Below are 19,801 nucleotides of genomic sequence, written 5' to 3'. Positions count from 1 at the left end.
ATTTGCCTGAGCAACTATAAAAAACAGCCTCAAAATGCATTTTTAGAGGTTTTAGGGGATTAGTGTAGAAGTAGCAATGTAGTTTTTCATTGTTGTTAGGGAACAATTTTTTGTTTAGTAGAATTTGGAAAAGTGGCATTTATGAATGTAGTTTAGTAAATAATCACCTCCAATTTGCTTAAGTTTCATGCCCTCAGACTGGGAACACAGGTATACATAGCCTATTAGTTTGTGAATCTTCTTTTTGAAATTGTAGTTGCTGTCGCATTACTTTACTCTATGTTTGTGAAACACTGATTTTTTTGTGCTGCAGGCCCCCCTGATGCACCGTTGGATGTACAGTTGGATCATGGTCCTTCACCAGGTATTGCCATCATCAGCTGGCTGCCAGTTACTATCAATTCTGCAGGAACCTCAAACGGAGTCCGTGTCATGGGATACGCTATTTATGCAGACAAGAAAAAGGTCTTATCACCCACTTAATCTGAATTGATGCAAGTTTTTTTTTCTTATTCTAAAAATGGTTCTTCTCCAATCTTAGGTGCTGGAAGTGTCTTCTCCAACTGCTGGCAGTGCTCTTCTGGGACCCTCCCAGATGCATTCCCTGCAGGCAGCTCAAGAGCTCACTGTTCGCACCATGTCTGCACACGGCGAGTCTTGTGACTCCTTTCCAGTCAATGTGCCCTCCAAGCTCGCTGCTATCATGGCCGGCCCAGTAATCAACCCAAAAGTGTCATCTCTAGCATGCAATGTCGTAGGTCCCACAGACCTGACCTCCTTTCTTTCTTTGGGAAACTCTGCTGCCAAAACCTCCCAACTGTCCTGCCCATCACCTTCAGATGTATGTGTTTCTGGCCACACAATGAAAGCCACCACCAACTGTCCTCATATCACACAATCAAAGGTCGTACTGTCATCCGACTCCTTTGTAAAGGCTTGGGCCGACCCTACATCTGTTCCCGTGGCTGCGTACGAGGTGACGTTATCTGCTCCATCAGCCACCACCCAAGGGGTAATACTTGTCCTGCAAGCCTCTGTTCGGTAAAATTAAAGGCATTTCTTTTTTTTAAATGTTTACATTTATTCTTTTTTTTCCAGATAAATGTCGCGTCTCCCACTTCGTCAGCTTCTCGAGCACCTCCTCAATTAGCAACCGCACAAACACCAGAAGTGGCCCCAGCTGCTGTGTTGGCTCAACACAGAGATGCAGATAGCCCTGGAACCATACGTCCTTTTCCATCTATTACAGAGTTTATTGAAGATCCCTGTGCCAAACTAGAAACGCCGGAGCGCATCCCCACTCCCCCTAAAGCCCCAATAACAGACCTCCTTAACCCTTTGGACTCATTAATGCTCCGTCCCCCAAGTACTTCACCACTGGACTCAGAAGCCGAGGAGGAACAAGAGAACAAACGCCTTGTATCAATTGAGGAGTTCCTGCAAGAGGATAAGGACCCGCTGTACAGAAAAGCAACACAGGTCAGTTGGCCTCTTCTTGTTTTTTGCTCTATGTCACCCAAGCTTCATCAGAGGTCAGTAGGTGTGTGGCAGGAAATCGTCCATTTTTTCTATATTGGTCCAACACTTACCAGCTGCAACAAATTAGATGGTGTCATGATGGCCTGAACTGTACTAGACGTGATGAAAAATTGTCCCGTCAATGTTATACACTCTTTTAACCTTTCAACCTACCTCTTTCAAGATTATTCAATACGGTTGGTTGTGAAAACAAGGCAAGGCAAGTTTATTTGTATAGCACAATTCATACACAAGGCAATTCAAAAGGCTTTACAGAAATGGCAAAGAGGCAGGTTGAAAACACACAATTACAGTTAAAACATAGAAGAAAAGACATTAAAAATTTAAAATGTGGTTTTTAAAATGCATTAAAACCACAGATAAACCATAATAAAATCAATGAATTAAAATAAAGTAAAAGTGAAGAGTGCAGATAGAACCCTTTCAGTTGTATGCACGGTTGAATAGAGTTGTTTTCAGCCTGGACTTAAACATTGTCAGAGTAGACGCCTGTCTGACGACATCAGGAAGACTATTCCAGAGTTTAGCTGCATGGAACTGAAACGCAGCTTCACCCTGTTTAGTCCTGGTTCTGGGCACCAGCAGAAGGCCTGTCCCTGAGGTTCTCAGGGTCTGAGATGGTTCATATGGGACCAACATGTCACAGATGTACTTTGGTGCTAGACCATGAAGAGACTTATACACCAGCAGAGCTGTTTTAAAGTCTATCCTCTGAGCGACAGGAAGCCAGTGCAGAGACCTGAGCACAGGACTAAAAAGGTCGTACTTCCTGGTTCTAGTCAGGACCCGAGCATCAGCATTCTGGATGTTCTGCAGCTGTCATACAGCTCGTTTAGAAAGTCCAGTCAGAAGGCCGTTATAGTAGTCTAACCTGCTATAGATGAATGCATGAATATGTTTCTCTAAGTCTGGTTTAGACAGTAAACCTTTGATTCTGGCAATGTTTTTGAGATGGTAAAAGGCTGATGATGTTATGGATTTAATGTGGCTGTTTAAGTTTAGGTCTGAGTCCATTATTACCCCGAGATTTCTAACCTAATTTTTTGCTTTTAAACTGATTCCAGATGACTGATGACACTTTCTCTGGGGTTTTGTGGGCCAAAGACAATGACTTCAGTCTTGTCTGAGTTTAGTTTGAGTGAGTTGTTTCGCATCCACACAGTGATCTGCTGGAGGCAGTGACAGAGTGAGTTCACGGGCCCATGTTCACCTGCTGTCAGCGAGATGTAAATCTGAGTGTCATCTGTATAGTTATGGTAGGACACGTTATTACTGCGTATTAACTGGCCCAGGGGCAGCATGTAAAGATTGAACAAGAGGGTCCCAGGATGGACCCCTTGGGGACCCCACAGGTCACTGCCAATTGGTCTGACACATAGTCTTCGATCTGAACAAAATATTTCCTGTCATTGAGGTAGAACTGGAACCATTTCAGGGCAGGACCAGAGATGCCTACCCAGTCCTCTAACCTCTGCAACAAGATCACATGATCGACTGTGTCAAATGCAGCACTCAGATCCAGCAGGACTAAGACTGAGACTTTACCTGCATCAGTGTTCAGACGGATGTCGTTAGTCATCTTGATCAGAGCGGTCTCAGTGCTGTGATGGGGCCTGAAGCCTGACTGGAAATCATCAAAGCAGTTGCTTATTAGAAGAAAATGACTGAGCTGTTGGTAAACAACTCTCTCAATGACTTTCCCTAAAAACGGCAGGTTTGATATGGGCCGATAGTAGTGTAGTACTACTCTTTTTTTAGGAGAGGCCTAATGACAGCAGTTTTCAAGGCCCTTGGAAATGTTCCAGACCGGAGTGAAATGTTCACTAAATGAATGAGTTGTGGTAACAAACTGCTCAGCACAGATTTTAGAAATCATCGAGGCAACATGTGGCTGAACTCAGACTGGAGACGGTCTCCTTGACTGTTTTTTCAGTCACAGGTGTGAAATGTGTCAGTTTTAGGTGTGTGGAGGGCTGCAGTGGTAACTGCGTTGTGGGATTTATTGAATGTTTAATGCCCTAAATCTTTTCATTTAAGAATATTGCAAACTCATTGCACTTAGATGTGGAAACAAGCCAAAAGGGGTTTATTTTAAAAGCTGGAATACTCCATTTTCTTGGATTCCTGTAGGGGAGTGATTTGATATTGATTTGTTACAGTGCATTTTAAAGCATATGCTTCATTATTTGCATACATCACATTAAATGTGCCAGTTAGTTTAAATATATTTTGCCTAGTGATTTTTTTTTTTTTAACTCACTTCGGTTTTTGTTACACCCTTGAATAAGGCATATTGTACTTAGGTGCCTGTTCAGAAACAGTTTGATTGCAGAACAAGGTAAAACAGTGGTGTCTTTGATGAAAAAGCTGCAATTTTAATAATATAGTTAAAAGTATTCTTCTGTAATCATGAATATAATACTAAGTAATTATGTCACTATTATTTTTGGTACAAGCAAAAGACAATCACAGATAATTAAAAAAGCATCCTTGAATTACATGAAATCATTTTCCATTCTTGTATTATTTAATGTGTTTTTTTAACTTAAAATTGTATCATTTGGAAATGTCTCTTTGCAGAGCTATGGCACAATGTTGATTGAGCCTCCCAGTGAGTACCTCGCAGACAACAGCCGCTCAGACTTGTCAGACATCTTAGAAGAAGAGGAAGAGCTTTATTCTGACCAACTTATAGAAGCGCCTACCAGGGGGTACACCGTTACAGCTAGCAGGGTATGTAGGAATATGCAAACTTGTTACTTTCTTTGCTCAAACTTTGAAGCCAAACTGACTTTCTGCGGTCTGATTGATTGTGATCTGCTTGCATATCATTTTGCATGACTAAATCCTCCTCTTTCTGCCTCATTTTTTTCTTGCCTGCTCAACAATGCGACCTTACTTTGATTATCATAGTTAACTAAATCCGAGCCCTCGGGCAGTGAGGATGACACGCTCCAGCAAATTCTCAAATTACCACCCCAGCCACCCGGCAGAAAGGAGCCGTTCAGTATCCCCGAGGTGACTGAGGAAAATGATAGCGGTCTAAAAGAGCCTTTAAATCCCAATATACAGATTCAATCAAGGCCCAGACCCCTTCAAACCAGAGAACCTGAACACCATCATCATTCTTCACCGTTTCACCATCGCCCACAGCACCACCATTTCAATATAGATCCTAGAGCCTTCACCAAAGAACCTTTAACAAGGCAAGGAACCTTACCTGTCAAGCCCAAGACACAGCACAGAGTCCACTACTCCGATGCAGTCGATTCTATCCATCATCCCGGACAAAAAGAAGTGCGTTTATGTGAGGATCCCGCTAGCGGAAGAGGTCCTGTCCGTTGTCCTCCCCAGCCTGTGCCCAACAAAGAAAGAGTACTACTCCGAGGGTTAGGTGACCGCCTTAGGAGGGAGGCCTTGCTCAGGAGTCAGAGGGCTGCGGCCGCAGCAGCTAACCCAGGCTACAGTCGTCCCCCGCCAAGACCCAGCCCAGTCACTAGAACAGTACGTAGAGTAAAATCACCTGTCGGACAAGTTTTGGAGATTGACGTGGAGTATGGCACGGATGACAATGAGGAACCGGACCCATGCGCTTCAGGTGAGATAGTGCTTGACCAGATGACTTCAGAGTGGTGGATCGAAGGTGGCCGAACGGAGCGCACAGGGCTGACTGCCCGGCAAGGGAGAAAGACGAAGCCTGTGGTAAACATGACCCAAGCATCGTCCCAGCCCCCCTCTTTCCCAAACAATCTTGATCTTTCCCTTTCAACCATTTAAAGTAGTCATCCCTTACCTGTACCAGTTCCTGTATCCGTATTAGTTTTTCTCTTTTCATATTTACGGGTTTATGTTAAAAGTAGCAGATTGGCCCAAGCTTATCTGTAACTTTTATCAAATATTCATTAACTCTCACATACATTGCTGTGCTTTTGACTGTACATTCCAAACACCAGTATGCCTGATTCTTTCTTCCACTGTTTTGAAAAGGCATTGGCATATACATTTTGGGTGTATTATTTTCACCATTGCTTGAAAAACATGCTTTGTCGAGGCGAGGCCTCATTATCAGCCAGTTTTTGCATGTCATTCATTGCCATTGACCGCTAGAGACAGCAAACACATTTGGACCAGTGATAAACTGACCACTGATGTAATATTTTGAGGTGTGTCCAAAACGCCAAGGCATTGTTTTATGGTAGCAAACAAAAATAATCCGCCCAAAACCGTGCTATGTGTGGTCAGAATGCTCATCTTTGCAGTGGTCACTACATAGCTGGTAAACCTCTTTAGAATCTACTTTGTTAATTTAGACGTTTGGACTGAATAAAATGGAATAGAATAGACCTTTATTGTCATTGTTACAAAATGGGTTAACATATTGTGACAACGAAATTGGGCAGGTTCACACATTCACATTAACTATGTTTACAGATGCTTTGCCTCACTATTAAGTACCTTTCTCATAACGCCACGGTTGTTTGCAAGCATGAAATTCTATTGGTTAATAGCTATGTGTGGTGGTTTACAAAAACAACAAACATTCATATTCGACTTGAGCAAGTTTCTTGTTGCTCTGTTATCAAACAACTACCAGCTTAGATCTCAGCACCAAAACCTTCCTTTTTTCCCAGTCAAACCCTTTGTTTTGTTTCCTCTGTAAATGCTGATTTCTCTAGACAAATTGTTAATTGTTGCTGTTTCTATCTGTTCTGCAGGAGCCCAGTCCACCAACAGGATCTGAAGTGGCTGCATCTTGGAGTTCGGACACCGAGCTGTCCTCCAAACTTATTGGTCTCCAAAGCGGGCCTCTCAAAGGTCAGCCAAGTTTGCCTTTCCGCTTCTTCTAAACTCTTGATGCAGCAACAATGCTGAAGTGTTGCCCGCCCACTTGTGCTTACAGTTGACAAGCCGCAGTTTCCCTCCCACATGCCGATAGTCAGATTAGCAAGAGTGTTGCAAGGGAAGAGCGTCGACAGCAATGGAGAAGTGGGGGACCTGCTAAGCTTAGAACCAGCTTAACTTAAAGTCGCTTGTCATGACAGGAGGAAGTGACAGTCTTAAAATAGTAACATTGATTAGCTGACATAACTAGCGATACTTGTTGGAGCCCCTCTATTCCTCTTCCTAACTTTGTTCTCTTTTCTTTATGGGAAAGGAGATATTCTTTTCTTGTTTGTATCTGAGTGTCCTTATGTACTTGAAACCCATTAAAGCGCATGTCGATTTTAAACATGTGCTCTTGCACATGTGCTGTATTTATTATGAATGAATCAGCAATGATGTGAAAATGCAAGTTCTCCAACCATAGTTCTGCCACAGATGGCCTGATTCTCCATAATGAGATAGAGAACGGCTCTCTTCAGAGCAGCTTAAGTCTCACTACAGCTCTTCAAATTTGTCTCACTTCGTCAAATAGGATAGACATGCTCATAAGTTCTTGGGTCACACCAGCATTATGCCTAACCTTTGTAATGCGCTACACCAGGGGTCAGGAACTTTTTGACGCTTCATAGCTGTGACAGCAAAATATATTTTTTTCTGAAAACCACACTACATATTCTAACAAAACAACCAAACCCCCTCTCCAGACAAAAGCTAATTCTTAAGCACGTTTTACTGTGTGACGTTTGATGAGTTGAAAAAGTCCATTAAATAATAATAGTTCCAGAACATTTCTCTCTCTCTCTCTCCCTCTCTCTCTCTCTCCCTCTCTTTCTCTTGCTCTCTCTCGCTCTCTCTCACTCCCTCTCTCCCTCTCTCTCGCTGTTACTGTTGAGGCTGATTTTGAACATCATTTTTGTCGTAAATAATGGTTTTAAAATAAGGTGGGAGCAGAGTTCTTTCGTAAAAATGTTACAAAATACTGCAAATGAGAAGGATATGGATGAATTTAGCGGAGTGGGCTATGTGTGCAGAGATCAGCCCACCCCTACCGCTCACCCAATCAAATTGCTCCGGGTTGATGTTTTTGGGTGTTGGCAGTTTTTTTGATGGTTTTCATTATAAAGTGTCTCAACAGTAAACATTTTTTTTTTTATGAGCCTCCATATAATGGCTTCTTTCGAGACGTATAGCCAAAACTGTAGTGGAAATGTTGCCCTATAAATATAAATTTTTGACTGAACAACCAGTTTTCAGTCTTATTTTGGCTTTGACTACACTAAAATTGGAAAGTCACAGAGAAGATTGCTATGGCCCGTACTATATTTCTGAGTTAATGTAATTGTGGAAAGAGCCACATCTATTCCCGACCCCCGCTCTACACCTTTCTGCAGGCCTTTTTCATTCTTATTCTCGCTATGCAATTACAGATTGTGACAAAGAAAAGTACAGTTCCAATAATTTTGGTACATGACTGTGTTGAAAGGTGCAGTTAGTTGATCTCACGCAACTGTTCCATTCTTTGCTGGGTGTGCGGATCATGAACAAGTGTGTTTGTCAAACAGCTCATGGAGCTTAGGATCAGTGGTTTAGCTTGATTACCTCATTTGAGGACACGCCTGTGATAGAAGGACTGTGAAAAGACAGGGGCAAGAAACACATTACTGCGATCCTAGCAAGCTAAGCTCACATAATTTTAGCACAAAATCCATAACACTTCTGTAACACTACAAAAATAATTAAATGCTTAAACTATTAAACTAGTTATTTATCTATTTTAATTTTTAATTCTATACAAACTACTCGCAGGTTGTTTTGAATCACCAAAGACTAAAGGAGACAACGCAGTGTTCCGCATCTTTGTGGCCCTCTTCCCTTATGACCCAGCCAGCATGTCACCCAACCCAGACGCCGCTGAAGAGGAGCTGCCCTTTCAAGAGGGGCAGATTATTAAAGTATGTTCCTGCCAGGTTCTTTTCGGTGAAAAATGTGTTCTTCGATTGCAGTTTATTGGCTAGTGAACGAGGCATACGTTTTTTATTTTTATTTTTTATCATCAGGTTTACGGTGATAAAGACTCAGATGGATTCTACAGAGGGGAGTCAGGTGGGCGTTTGGGCTACGTGCCTTGCAACATGGTGTCTGAGATTCAGGTGGAGGATGAAGAAACTCGGCAGCAACTTCTGCGGCAGGGCTATTTGGCGTCACCAGCATCCGTAGAGAAGATAGGTATGTCAACTGATGATGCCGACTAAAATTTGGCTGTGTTTTGGCAACCTCACTAAAACACTTCTCTTTTTTTAGTGTTAATGGAAAATGGCATCAAAAGCACGAAATTAAACATACTTTATGAAGTTAAGCGGGACTTATGCAAGAAGCTTCAGATATTTTAGTTTATTTAGAAGCACATGGTGACAAAAAGAGTCCAGATGCAGTTAAGCTAGAGATCATATTGATCCTGAAAATTTATAGGAATCTGAAAAACAAGACTGAAATGCGTCAGCAGATTGCAATAATCTTAGCCTGTAAACCAGGGGTGTCCAAACTTTTCAGAAAGCGGGCAAGATCTGGTGAGCTGAAAATGTGTTAAGGCCGACTATCCAGCCTGGTCTTCTTTGAACAATAAATTCACCCTCCCTCATAGGTTTGCAGTGCTTGGCGATTAGCATTGCGACCTAGTAGCTCCCCTTTGGAACATTTTTTCTATGCTGTTAAAACAGCTTCCAGTTGCTTCCCCTTTTCACGGGGCCCATTTCCAGTCAGCTTTTTGTAGTCGGCATGTTTTGGGCTCAAATTCTAACAGAAAGCTAAGGGCAAGGTGGCCAAAGAGCTACTGCCATCATCTGGTGAAATGGTGATTTTCTTTTTGTTTATGTTTTGTACAAATGTATTTTATACTGCAGTCAACATTACTGGCGGGCTACATACGAGTGATTTTATGACAGAGGCTGTGGTCAGTAAAATTGTGATCACAGGTCGTAACTGGCCTCTGGTCTGGATTTTGTACATGCCCGTTGTAAACGTATTGATATAATAGTGACACATGCATCATTTGAAACTTGTTATTCAAGCATACAATCTTGCTTTTAGGAAACCACACTCTTATCTAAAGTGGAGGACATGTGTTTTGTTAAGGCTTATTCTAATGTTCTTGAAAGAAGTTCCAGGAACAAGTATTGAGCTGCTTCTTTTTCCAGACAAACTGAGAAAATAGATAAAACAACTATTTTGCATATAATTGCTGCGATTTACTTTCACGGCCGCTCAAGATAGAGGAACCATGTCTTCCAATCAGCAGATGTTTCAAGCAACTAGTTCTTGCATGAGGTCCATTTTTCTCAACAATCTAAAGAAGCAATCCCCTCGTTCGTCAATTTCATTGTGCTGCACCACTGCTGTTGCAAAAATCATAACCATCAACACATGCACTATGGCTGCAAGTTTGAGCCGTGCTTCCGTTTCCTGCTTTTTAGCCGGTGCAAAGTACAAAGTAACATTGGCATTTAAAACCTTATCACTTCTACTTGTGCTGGCTGTTATGTCTGCCACTTTCTGCTTATTGGTTGTTCGCAACTTAATCTCTTTATGTTGTCTGTCTTTTGCACCCCTTGTTTTTTGTTGTTGTTGTAATTGTTGGTGTCACATATTTTGGTTTTGTATTCTGGAATCCCATAAAGGCACTCGCACACATGCACAGCTTCCCCGCTGCCCTGTCCCGCCACCGAAACCGAGACGATCCAAGAAAGGTGTGTCTCGTTCCAGATCGCATCCCACTGTCCTCCTTTTTGGGTCTTCTCCGGTTTGCGTCTCTTTTTGTCCATTTCACCTCTTTATCTACATTTCACACTGTGACCAAGTGGGATTTTCCAAAATCTGCTTTAGTAAGTTAGCTTAGTATTATGACATGACTAAAGGTCAGACACTATCGTATATTTTTGTGTCTAAAATGTATTATTTAATTTATAACCATTCGCAAATCTGATGAAATAATACAACTGAAAAGAACACCAAAACATTTTTCTTGTTAAAGAATGACGTGACACAATCCAGCATATTCAGTTACAGCCATACAATTATTTAATGTGATTGTTTCATAGCATAGAATTTGTTATCTTATGTATGGCTTGGATAAGTTAACAGTAGCGATCCACCAAAATGAAAATGCGTAACCTTTGGCTAAAATACAAAAACTCAAGCACCAGAATAAATTACTCCCAAAAAGAAAATTTAACATATTATTAGGCACCGACTTGCATGAAAGGCATCACATAAAATTATGAATAACTGGCATCTTACTAGTTGCCTGTTTAAAATACTGTTTGAATTATTATTCTAATATCATAAAAAAAATTACTGAAAGTGCTCTAAATAAACTTCCTGTCAGACATCAAAGTGTAAACAAATTAAGTAAAATTCAAAATACAAACATCACAAGCACGTTAATTTTACTCAAGCATTTTTAGTAGTGGCAAGTTTTAATGAAAGAAGCTCGCGCCTGACAAAAATGTGAAAGCAAAGAGACCAATATACTTGATTATCTAGACTAAAAAAATAATGAATTGTATCAATTTTATTTTCCTAACTTATTTGATTTTTCATAATGTGGACATTAATTAAACGGGCAGTCTTTATTATTTGACCTCCAGATATCACTGTGTGTTTCAGTGCAACTGAAAACTGGTGCTATTATGTGCAAAGATGAATATCAACTACGTAGACTCAAAGTGACCAAACCACGCCATTTTATCCTTGTTTTACTTTTATTTCTTTTTTTTTAATCCCAGTATTTTTGAGGATTTGGGGTACCCATAGTAGCAAGTTAGTGAGCAATAATACCAGCTCCCTTTAGGTGAGCCTCATGTAAAATAAATGGTAATATATGGACCGTCGAGTATTTAAAAATGCACATTTACATGATAGTTCATGTATTTTTGCTAAATATTTAAGTCAATATTGTTTTTCAAAGATTTTTTTGCATCTAGACCAGGGGGTCAGGAACCTTTTCAACCTAAAAAGCCATGACAAGCAAAAATATTTTAAGAAAAAAATACAAGAAAACCACCAAACAAAAGCTAATTCCTCAGCGCATTGTATTTCACTGTGTGACATAAGATGATGTAATGATATGTATGAAATAATAATTATGCCAGATCCCTCATCCCATAAGAATAGAAATATAACACTTAAAATTGGTCTCTCTCTGGCAGTTACTTAAGAGTGTTGAGGCTCATGATGCATTTATGTCCTATATAACAGTTTCAAAACAAAGTGCAAGCAAAGTTATTTTGTAAAAATTACACAAAATACTGCAATTGAGGATATCAATGTTTTTACCTTAAGTGCAGACTGCGCTGGGAGAAGGAAAAAGAGTGCGCCGTGTATATAGCTCCGCCTATTCTTACCACTTAAACAATCAAATTGCACTGCATACTTTGCTAGAGCTTCTGGGTAAAATGTTTGTTTTGGGTTAAAGCTAGTTCTTTGGCTTTTCATCATAAAGTGTCTCTACAATGAAAATAGATTGTTTAATGAGCTTCTATGTAAATGAATATTTAGTGATTTACAGCCACAACGGGGTCTGTTGTTGGACACTGACTGTAGTTAAAATTGTGTCCTGTGTGCCGTAAAATTTGTTTTTAAGGTGCACCTGATTATAAACTGCACCCAGGACATTTAAATATGATAAATCATTTTGTACGTACCTAAGCTGCACCTGATTATAAGCCGCATGTACCCACATTGAAACATGAGATATTTACAAGGAAAGACAGTACCTTTTCCCTTAATTCTCCACCAGTGGGCTGTCGGGCTTTTGATAAACAAATACATGTCTGTATGATGTCGCCAGTCACTGAAATATGACGTGCCATGTATAATTACAATCCTTAAACTCTTGGGTTTCAAGATATTTCAAAAAATACTCATCAGAGAAACATCACGATCAGTCTAAAACAAGATACCCGATAAAGATGAAGCCGGCGTAACTCACCATTACGTCCCCTGGTCGTCTTTAACTTCTTTGAATGTACGCAAAATGGCTTTGTTACCTCAAGGACAATTCATAGAATCCAACCGTGTAAAATATTCACTCCAAAACACGATAATGCCGACAGATAAATAGGAATCTACCTTCAACATATCTGCTTTGTTGGACGTTGCTTCTTGTAAACCATTCGTTTTGCGACATTTTTACGTTTACAAATAAACATACTTATATGATACCAGAGGAAAATTCAGAATTTATTCTTTTTAATCTCTTTGAATGCGATGTTATAATTACCGTATGTTCCCTGTGTTTCTGCAAATGCGCAATTTCATCCTTCACCTCACCTCTTCCAGTGGAGTCTGCTGCACTCTGGGAGGAATGTTTAGACTCACACACTGAAGGTTTGACCTTTTAACTGTTTTTCTGCACGACCATGGCTGCAGACATGAGCAACTCGCATGTATTCATTATCTCTCTTTATGCAATTATGCGTTATTTATGTCCTTGTGCTTCACAAATTCATCTACAATTTTAAATGAATGCTATTTAAAATTTTCTGATTTTATATCATATTTTTGTACAGTCACCATATTATTAGGCGTGTGCGTTGTTTTGAGGTGTCCATAAAAAGTTGAAAGTAGAATGTTTTTTCTTATGCCCAATTGAGTTCACCTTTTTTTCCACTGCACCTTTCTGCTATTATCCTACTTTTAGCAAAGGTGTGCCGGCCACGGAACACATTAGGCTGGAGGAAAGGGGGCGTTGGATAGTGACTTTATGCGCGTCACAGAAGTTTTTTGTTAGTGTAGCATGAAAATTGAAAAAAGGCCTTCCTCAAGAAAGTTTAAACCCCCGAAAAGGTGAAAAAGTAATTTTCATTTAAAAAATGCACGTACTTGCATGCATCAGTAAAGGGGCTTGACAGCGACTGCAATGATGACATGAGCTGGAAGATGGCAGTAGTGAGTAGAACATTTCCAAATACCAGAAAGCACCTTTAAGGAAACATATCTTTATAACTCTGAAGTGGCGACACAATGAGTGAGCTGAGCATTTTTGCCTCACGGTTCCAAAATTTGGGTTTGAAGTACACCCTTCTTATGTTGGTTTCTTAAGAAATACTATGCTAATATTTATAGCATGTAGCAAAACAAAATTTCTATTGAGCCCCATAATTTCCTTTGTTTAAAAATAATTTCGCTAAGTTTTCTGATTTGGGCATTTTTGCTTCAAATGATATAAACTTGAATGAGTGCCCATTTCTGTTTATAAGATGAGTAATGCAGACAACATTAATTGTAGAATAATACTTTTGTTAAAAAAATTATTATATTTGTGTTTTCCAAGCCGTTCCTAATTTTCTTTTTTTTAGGCTACAATATGTGTCTGATGTTTTTTATAGTTGACTTAAAAATGTACCTCAGTCCAAGTCATTTTATTCCAAGATACCGATTGACAAAATCTAGTTCAACATCCATTTTTTACATCTACAACTAACATTTTTCTCCGCATTTACTTGCAGTGTTGCCATTTTGCATGCTCAAATACTAACTCCATTTTGTGATTTTGTCGGAATGAAGTGGAACGTCAGGCAGTCACTGACCACAGTCAGACACGCTGTTGGTCACGCAAAAAATGGAACATCCCATTTAACGTATTTGTTGGGTGGTGTATTTGCAGATACAAGCCAGGCAGCTGCAGTGACTAAGGCAAACCCCGCCCCGGAATCTCGTCGGATGGTGGCCATTTTTGATTACGATCCGCGGGAGAGTTCCCCAAACACCGATATTGAGGTTCCGCTCGATGCACGCTGGCAGCCAATACTGTCATGAGAACGCCCAAACTTGTCTGATTTGTCTCATTTGTTTGCATAGGCGGAGTTGACCTTCAGCGCTGGAGACATCATCCATGTCATTGGTGGCATGGATGAAGATGGCTTCTTTTATGTAAGTAAGGCCAACAACGTTTAGTCAACATTGTTGACAGAAATCGATAATAGAAATAGTTGTTTAAAGGGATGCAAAATGTTTCATTGAATTAAATTTATTATTTACTATCCTGTGTCTAGTTGGTTTTAGACGGGCCTTTTTAGATTATTTTTGTACAAGTCCACAGTATGCTAAATAAATCAATAAAGTATTTTTTAATGTACCCATTTTTCATTTGCTACATAATTAAATAAACTTCATGCTTAAGTTAATTAAAAAAACAAAACAATTATTTTATTCTTTGACTTTTCAATAGTCAGTGAATAGTACACTATTAAATTAGTTATTAGTTGCAGCCCTGTTGTGTCACATAAAAGAAAATTGAAAGCAGCTTCTGATTATTCTTTAAACAAAATTGCATATATGTTGTTTTACTGTGTGTATGTGTCTCTGTCAGGGAGACTTAAATGGACAAAGGGGCTTGGTGCCCTCCAACTTCCTGCAGACTTTACCAGAAGACACTCCTGCCGTACCTGTTCCTCCTCAGCCTGCACCAGAACACAAAAAAGAATCACAGGTAGACGCATACTAATTTTGCGCCTCGTCGTCCAACTTCATTGCTAATGTGCTGTCTTTTCATTTCCGTGTCTTGTTTTGATATTTCTTTAACCGCAGATTTATGTCTTTCTGTTGCGTTTTTTTCAACTCTGATGCCTTTCTTTCCCCCCTGCCATTTACTGCATGACCCTTTTCAGAAGCAGAAAAGAACTGTGCACTTTGAGACTTGATTGTAAGTGTTGTCTAAAGGGTTTTTCAGTCCCTATCTATGTTCACTAACATTAAAAGCTAGAGACATTAACTCATTCAATGCCACAACATATTAATACATTTTGAGAAGCATTGTCCCTGAGTGCCAAAACGTAAAATACATTTTTCTTGATTTATTAAAAAAAAAAAAACTATTATCAGGGTTTGGTGCTGCTCATCAGTAAGTTCCAAGCCTCTGGGAATGATTTCAGTTTAGAAAAAAAAAATCACCATTTGATGGCAAGAGTAGTTTTTATCAGATCTCTGTTCACACTTTGAGGAAGCCCAACTTTCTAGTTTTGCTTACTGTATCCTGCAAATAAGAGCATGTAGGCAAGCAGTGTGGTGAGAGTCACGAGGTAATAAACTAGTTATTGCCAGTTAACGTTTAGGGCTTTTTCCTTTCAAAAAGAAGACAAAGTCCCATTATCTGGTATAAGAGGGATGACGTTTTGTGCACGTGTCCGGGAACAGGGTTGCTTGAGGGAACACGATCTCCATGGTGACTGAAATTGTGTGACCAAGTCACTGAAAACATCAACAAGTTCATGCATATTTTATGCATAGTTCATGCTTCTGAACAGTGTTTTGACAATCACAATGATAATGTAATTTTGAAAGCAAAGTACCCTTGTGTATATGTAAAGCTTTGTTAGGTATTGGAGGTATCACAAATGCAAAAAAAAACACCAAAGTGAAAGTTCTCCTTTAATTGCATCCTTTCTAAGTATTTTCAAGAAACTTAGCAGTTTTTAACTGTTGTTTACTAGACAATGGTTAAAGCTACAAACATTATTTGTTTCTTATGGAAGATAGGGGTTCAAGCTTTCTTTTGATATGTCCTATATAGCTACTAAATTCCCTGTAGGCCTTCAAAAAGAATTAAAAATGGTAAAAAACAGTGTTTGGCACTGGATCTCCCAATTTGAGAAAACTGACTGGCACTGAATAAGTTAATAGCTAAAATGCAAGGTATTTCCTTATTTCCTTCCGTTGTAGATTTGTATCGATCCCAGCATTAGATACCTAGTCCCAATGTGGTTTTAGATTGTACCTGTCATTTATTTTCTGTATTTGTGCTCCTGTCTTCTGTCTTTGTTGTGCAAGAGGTCCTCGATATACGGCTGTCCCAACAAACGACATGACAAAAAATATCATGACCCATCATCAGAACTCTGTTCCCCCTTTTTTTATGAAATGTTTCCTTTTGTTCTATTGAAGGGACATAAAAAATTAAACAGTGTCTTGTAAGGCACAGACAGATTTACAAAGAAATGAACTTACATTTTATTCATCATCATTCTTTAAAAAAAACAATATTGTTTTGAATTATAATCATAAATACATAAAACATCATATAAACATGCATTTTTTAAAACACTCGTAGTACTTTGAATTTATTTTACATCACATGAGCCTTACCTTAAGGGTTTTCAGTTGCACTCCACAGCGACATATAGTGGTCAAATATTAGTGTCCCTTTAAAGAACATTATTGATTTATTTCTTCTAATTAAAAAAATATATTTTTGATATTAGTATCAAATAATCCTGGCTGTGTGTTGCTTTTTAAGTAATAAATTGTCGTAAAGAAATGATTTTTTAAATTGCCGATCTTCCATTAGGGAAAGATTTGAGCAGAGTACAACTAGTAGTTGTCTTATGCACAGATTGTCCGACTTCAGCTGTGAATGCCTGCAGGTCATCCAATGTGACCCTAAGGCCTCTTGGTTGCTTCTCTAATTAGTTTTTCTCTTGTTTGGGCCGAAAGTTTAGCGGGACGGCCATGTCTTGATAGCTTTTTAGTGTTTTTTTCTCCCTTAATTTTTATATTAATGCTTAAACGTTGCTCCGCAAAATTAGTCACATGGGACGAGATTTGATCATTCTGAATTCATTAGGGAAATCCCAGAGTCTGTTGGTTGAGCTGAGAGAACAGGGGGGCAATATTTTAGCAATGGGAAATAATTTGGTTTCATTTCACAATTGTGTCTCACAGGTTGTTGATTCCTAGAAAACATTTTCAGTTTTTCAGCTTTAACTTTGTAGCCTGAAATGTGGCAATATGACAAAAAGTTCTCGGCCGGGCAATATTTTGCTAGGCACTGTATGTTGGTACCCCAATGGCACATTTGTACAAGTTGTGTTTGAGTTAGCACCACAGAAACAAAATTCACCCAAACGTATACCCTTCTGTACTATCAATATTTATTTATTTGCTATATTATTTCCATTATAATGCTCCGTCCTTTTTCTCCTGAAGGGAGAGTTCCCGGATCCCGGGCCCACAACAAGTCAAGATACTTTGATCGTCCGAACAGAACCGCCATGCCCACACCAGACTGAAAATATAGAACCACTCACCCATCCTGAAATACCAGCGAGCACCTCATCAGAGCTGAGCCCGGTTTCTGACCTGTCTCCGGTCAATGCCTCCCCCCCACATGACCCCCATCCAGCAGACCAGCCAGTGGTGGTTGACTGCCCTGCACCAGGCAAAAAGAAGAAAAACTTTTTCTCCAAAGGCAAGAAATTATTCAAAAGGTTTGGATACAGCAAAAAAGAATGAAAGACCAGACTATAAAGTTTTATGTACTTTCCTTTTATATCAATGCCTCTCACAGTTACTCAAGCAAATATACTCCAATGGCTAATTATCAAAAAGTCTACTCTCAATATTCTTTAGAAGCTGGACTGTGCATTATATCCCCTCAGAATTGTACCAAAGCAAGGTCTCAACGTTGTGGGTGTAGAAGTGGCAGAGCTCGGAATCCATCATGGGGTGCTTCATATGCTTTTCAGGTTTTTCGCTTCTTTTTCACTCATGTTAAGTGGAGAAACGTGCCAAAATCTTGAGTTGCTTTTCCTCCAGCTCTCCAGGTTATCACTCGAAATAAAACTCCCAGAATTGCAGGGGTAGTACTGTATTTTCTGCACTATGAAGCGCACTGGATTATAAGGCGTAGCCGCTAAAGTAGTATTTTGTTATATATTTGGACTATAAAGTGCATAAAATTGAGAATATAGTAAGAGCAACAATGTTTATTCCTGGGCACCTTTATGCTTTTGGCCTAAAAGTGCATTGATTAATCAGTTGAAAAGTATATCAATGAATAAAACTGCCTCATTTGCAAGGAGGGCGGCACGGTGAATTGGTGGATAGCGTGCAGCCCTTGCTGCGGAGGTCCAGGGTCCAATTCCAGCAACCTTAGGCTCCAAGTGTGGAGTTTGCATGTTCTCCCTGTGCCTCCCCGGCCACTCTGGTTTTCTCCACATTCCAAAAACATGTATGTCCGGTTAATCGGGTTCAATTAGGTGTGAAATAGCAAGTGAATGGCTGTCTTTCTCTGTGTGCCTTCCAATTGGCTGGCAACAAGTTGAGAGTGTCCCCAGCTCACTGCCTAGAGGTGGCTGGGATGGGCTCCAGCGACCTTAATGAGGATAAGCGGCACAAAAATGGATGGATGTTTGCATGGGGAATCAGTGGTACAGGTGACATATGAAAAGTCTTTAGAGCGTACGTCAATATCACACTATTTTTACTCTCGGTGCCAGAAACACTAATTTGCTAAGTGCATTCTCAAAGGTGAAATAGTCTCTGCAATTCTTCACCTCACCGCATCAATAACCTCTTAGTGTAATAAAAGTAAAAGAGCTTTTAAAGTATTTTGTTGTAGGAGTTTTTGTTTTCTATTTCTGTCTTTTGCAACGTTATTGACACACAGGGCAAGAAGTGTTTAACCTATCAAAATACACTATGCATATAGGTGTTTCTGGCAGCATGAGTAAAAATAGTCTAATAATGAGATAGGCACTTTAAAAATAGTCTAATGATGAGATAAGCACTTATGCCTTTCATATGTCATCTGTACCACTTGTGATCTAGTGCTAATGTGTCGGTGCCCTCACCGCCATGACCCAGGTTAGAATCCTGTTGCATGGAATGTATTGAAATTCGGGCTTAAATACGCAGGTATAAATTAAACCTTGTGTAGTAATACACACCTACAATTACTGCATTCATTTTAATCTTATCCACCATGTTCTACATATTCTATGTAAAACACTCTAGATTATAAAGCTTATTTTCAAATTCCTGGGTTTTAGGGTTTTTAAGTGCGCCTTATAGTTCGGAAAATAGGGTAGTACGGTAATTAGTCATTGCTAATCAGTGGTGGAGGCGAGGCATCATTTGGACACTTTTTGAAATAAGCAGGCATGAGATGCTGCAATGAACTTGTTCCTACTGTTGTTCTTCATGTAAAATCACGGCCTTGAATGCTCAATTATTCGCTCTAACTGCCGTTTAGTGAGTAGACTGCTCTGCTCCCTATTTGCAACACCCCCCATACACATAGTTTACAGCAGTGTTTCTCAACTGGTCGCAGGCCTTTGCCTTGGCAACATAATGCTAAGAAAACGCGTTTAAACCCCTTAACGTTGAATGGTGATAATGTACTGCAAAAAAAAAAAAGACTGGTAAATTTAGTTTAGAAATGTCGAACACGACCAAACGCAGATACAGCGGGGAATATACGTGATACGGATTTTATTATCTTAAAGATAAAGCCGCTGAAGTGAAGCGCTTTTCATTAAACATTCTGCTTATTAGATAGATAGATAGATAGATAGATAGATAGATAGATAGATACTTTATTCAT

General features: G+C 39.6%; 1 protein-coding gene across 1 annotated transcript in view; it reads left to right on the top strand.

Annotated features, from left to right (window-relative positions):
- Nucleotides 1-18,053, top strand: part of tspoap1 (TSPO associated protein 1) — a 77,777-nt gene extending 59,724 nt beyond the window's left edge. Inside the window, exons 20-34 of the mRNA XM_088320416.1 lie at nt 184-210; nt 314-465; nt 542-1,012; nt 1,099-1,479; nt 4,120-4,272; nt 4,453-5,241; nt 6,255-6,354; nt 8,230-8,375; nt 8,481-8,649; nt 10,098-10,166; nt 12,760-12,807; nt 14,087-14,199; nt 14,281-14,352; nt 14,792-14,911; nt 17,404-18,053. Coding sequence (XP_088176542.1) covers nt 184-210; nt 314-465; nt 542-1,012; nt 1,099-1,479; nt 4,120-4,272; nt 4,453-5,241; nt 6,255-6,354; nt 8,230-8,375; nt 8,481-8,649; nt 10,098-10,166; nt 12,760-12,807; nt 14,087-14,199; nt 14,281-14,352; nt 14,792-14,911; nt 17,404-17,709 — 3,116 coding nt within the window. The 3' untranslated portion in view covers nt 17,710-18,053. The remainder of the gene's footprint in view (nt 1-183; nt 211-313; nt 466-541; nt 1,013-1,098; nt 1,480-4,119; nt 4,273-4,452; nt 5,242-6,254; nt 6,355-8,229; nt 8,376-8,480; nt 8,650-10,097; nt 10,167-12,759; nt 12,808-14,086; nt 14,200-14,280; nt 14,353-14,791; nt 14,912-17,403) is intronic.
- The last annotated feature ends 1,748 nt before the right edge of the window (nt 18,054-19,801 follow it).

The sequence above is a fragment of the Urocampus carinirostris genome, chromosome 17 (assembly GCF_059441175.1).
Source record: "Urocampus carinirostris isolate Australia breed hairy pipefish chromosome 17, RoL_Ucar_1.0, whole genome shotgun sequence".
Taxonomy (NCBI): Eukaryota; Metazoa; Chordata; class Actinopteri; order Syngnathiformes; family Syngnathidae; genus Urocampus; species Urocampus carinirostris.
Note: the sequence above shows the minus strand (reverse complement) of the source record. Positions and strands in the feature narration are given on the sequence as shown.